Source organism: Aplysia californica, unplaced genomic scaffold (genome assembly GCF_000002075.1).
Source record: "Aplysia californica isolate F4 #8 unplaced genomic scaffold, AplCal3.0 scaffold00361, whole genome shotgun sequence".
Classification (NCBI taxonomy): Eukaryota; Metazoa; Mollusca; class Gastropoda; order Aplysiida; family Aplysiidae; genus Aplysia; species Aplysia californica.
Window position 1 is genome coordinate 751,338 of NW_004797631.1, and position 2,560 is coordinate 753,897.

Below are 2,560 nucleotides of genomic sequence, written 5' to 3' on the forward strand. Positions count from 1 at the left end.
CTTCTTCTTCTTCTTCTTCTTCTTCTTCTTCTTCTTCTCCTTCTCCTTCTTTTTCTTCTTCTTCTTCTTCTTGTCTACTCGGGTCGTCAATTGTCTGTCGGGTGGTTGGCGGGTGCTCTGGTGTTGTCTGCTTCTTCTTTCCTATCAAACATCTATCGTCCTTTTCTCCCCTTCTTCTTCTTAATGTTTGTTACTCTCTTGTAACACCTCTGATCTTCTGGCGCTCATATGACCTTATGCAGTTGCGAGCGCCGTAAAACCTCTACTAAAATAAAAACAATTGTCTGTTGTCTGCTGTCCTTTCGTGCCGTCATTCGAACAACAACAGCTTGAGCGTCCCTTTCATTTGTTTTCTAATTGAGGTGTTTCCACACCCCCATCAACACTATTTAGATCAATAAGAAAGCAGGCCTCTGTCCCTGCCTGTTCGTGGGGGCCAATCCTAGTTGAGATGGACACACCTCAGAGTATCTGATAGTTCCTTCGGGGACGGAAGTTTAACTCGGAGGTCATGCCTCTTAAATAACTTAATAATGTTGATAGGGGCATTAAACTCGGAGGTCTTTCCTCTTAGACTTGTACCATTATGCCACTTTTTCCACAGATCAGTTTTGATGACTACTGCCCCCCATCGTTTACAGCACTGGAAATTCTGAACAATCCCGGAGAGATCAACCTGTTAGTTCCTGTCATATATAGCACGCTATGTCCCATCTACCTGTCAGATATAGCATGTTATGTCCTATCTACCTGTCAGATATACGATAATGTCCCATCTATCTGTCAGATATAGCATGTTATGTCCCATCTACCTGTCAGATATACGATAGTGTCCCATCTATAATCTACCTGTCATATTTAGCACGCTATGTCCCATCTACCTGTCAGATATAGCATGTTGTGTCCCATCTATAATCTACCTGTCAGATATAGCACGTTATGTCCCATCTATATATATAATCTACATGTCAGATATAGCACGTTATGTCCCATCTATAATCTACATGTCAGATATAGCATGTTGTGTCCCATCTACCTGTCAGATATACAATAATGTCCCATCTATAATCTACCTGTCATATTTAGCACGCTATGTCCCATCTACCTGTCAGATATAGCATGTTATGTCCTATCTATAATCTACCTGTCAGATATAGCATGTTGTGTCCCATCTATAATCTACCTGTCAGATATAACACACTATGTCCCATATACCTGTCAGATATAGCACGTTATGTCATATAAACCTGCCAGATATAGTATAGTATGCCGCACTAACCTGTCAGATATTGCACGTTATGTCATAAAAACCTGTCAGATATAGCACTTTATGTCATATCATACTGTCAGATATAGCACGTTATGTCCCATCTTCCTGTCACATACAGCACGTGATGTCATATAAACCTGTGAGATATAGTACATTATGTCATATTAACCTGTCAAATATAGCACGTTATGCTCCATCTACCTGTCAGAGATGGTATTCACCTTTAAGGTTATACCTAGATTGTTAGTATAAGAACGTATAGGGTTATACCAATAGCTCCATATCCCCCAAAAACTGACGAGCTACCTTAAGGCCCGGTTACACGTAACGATAAATTGTACAAAAACTGGACGATCTATCGATCATACGATTTATCGTTAGGTGTAACCACAAAATTGTACAAAATTTGGACGATTGGACGATGATTTAGAGACTCGGTCCAGAAATCAAGCGCTGCTTGATATTTTTCGTGCGATCGCGGTCAGGTTAAAGGGAGACGCGCTGTGACGTAGATTCACTTTGAAATTTGCCGCCTCGCAGAACTAAACTGAAGGCTCAATTAAAAAAAAAAAATAATCGTAGGTAAAAACTGATTTCATTATATTCGGAATCAGCGTCTCAAAATAAACAAAGTTTCTCGCGTAGAACCTGATTTGGTGCATCATTATGTATATTGTAGTCATTTTACTATTTTGTTGATCATCAATGGTGAAGTGCATCAAGGTCACTCGGTGCGCTGCACATCTGCTGTCAAGTTAAAGCTTCTATTTCTACACACAACACTGTACAGTATTGCCACCCTTTTCTAAAGACACTGTTCTGCTATATCAAAATGTACAGGGGAGGGGGAGGCGGGCTCTCGTGATCTAAAGGTACAGTGGTGGCCTTTCATCCAGAGCTCGAAACCTTCACATAGAGTGCAGGGAAGTCGCTGTCGTCGCAAAGAGACATGGTGGCTTTATGACGAGGAATCTCCTCGATCGAAAGAAAACTGGACGATAGATTGGAACGTGTAAACAGACAACACAGTTCGATAAAACGGACAGTTCTCGCTTTCGACGAATCTGATACATTTTATCGTTGCGTGTAACCGAGGTTTTAAAATTACAAAGTTCTATCTAACAATTATTTTGGCCGTTTTGAGTTACTAAGACCATAAGGTCAGAAACAAATTTTGTATCTGCTCTATCAAAATCGTGACATAATTAGGAGTCGTTATCAAAATATTCAAATTGCATTCGAAAAAGCTCTACACGTGGTAAAATAATTATTTACGTCCAATTTCTCAGC

At 40.2% G+C, this 2,560-nt stretch overlaps 1 protein-coding gene across 1 annotated transcript in view; it reads left to right on the forward strand.

Moving 5' to 3' along the window:
* Window positions 1-2,560, forward strand: part of LOC101848446 (transient receptor potential cation channel subfamily M member-like 2) — a gene marked incomplete in the record, with an annotated part of 82,665 nt that overhangs the window by 67,610 nt on the left and 12,495 nt on the right. The window contains 1 exon segment of the mRNA XM_013085273.2: window positions 605-678. Within this exon segment, the coding sequence (XP_012940727.1) occupies window positions 605-678 (74 nt within the window).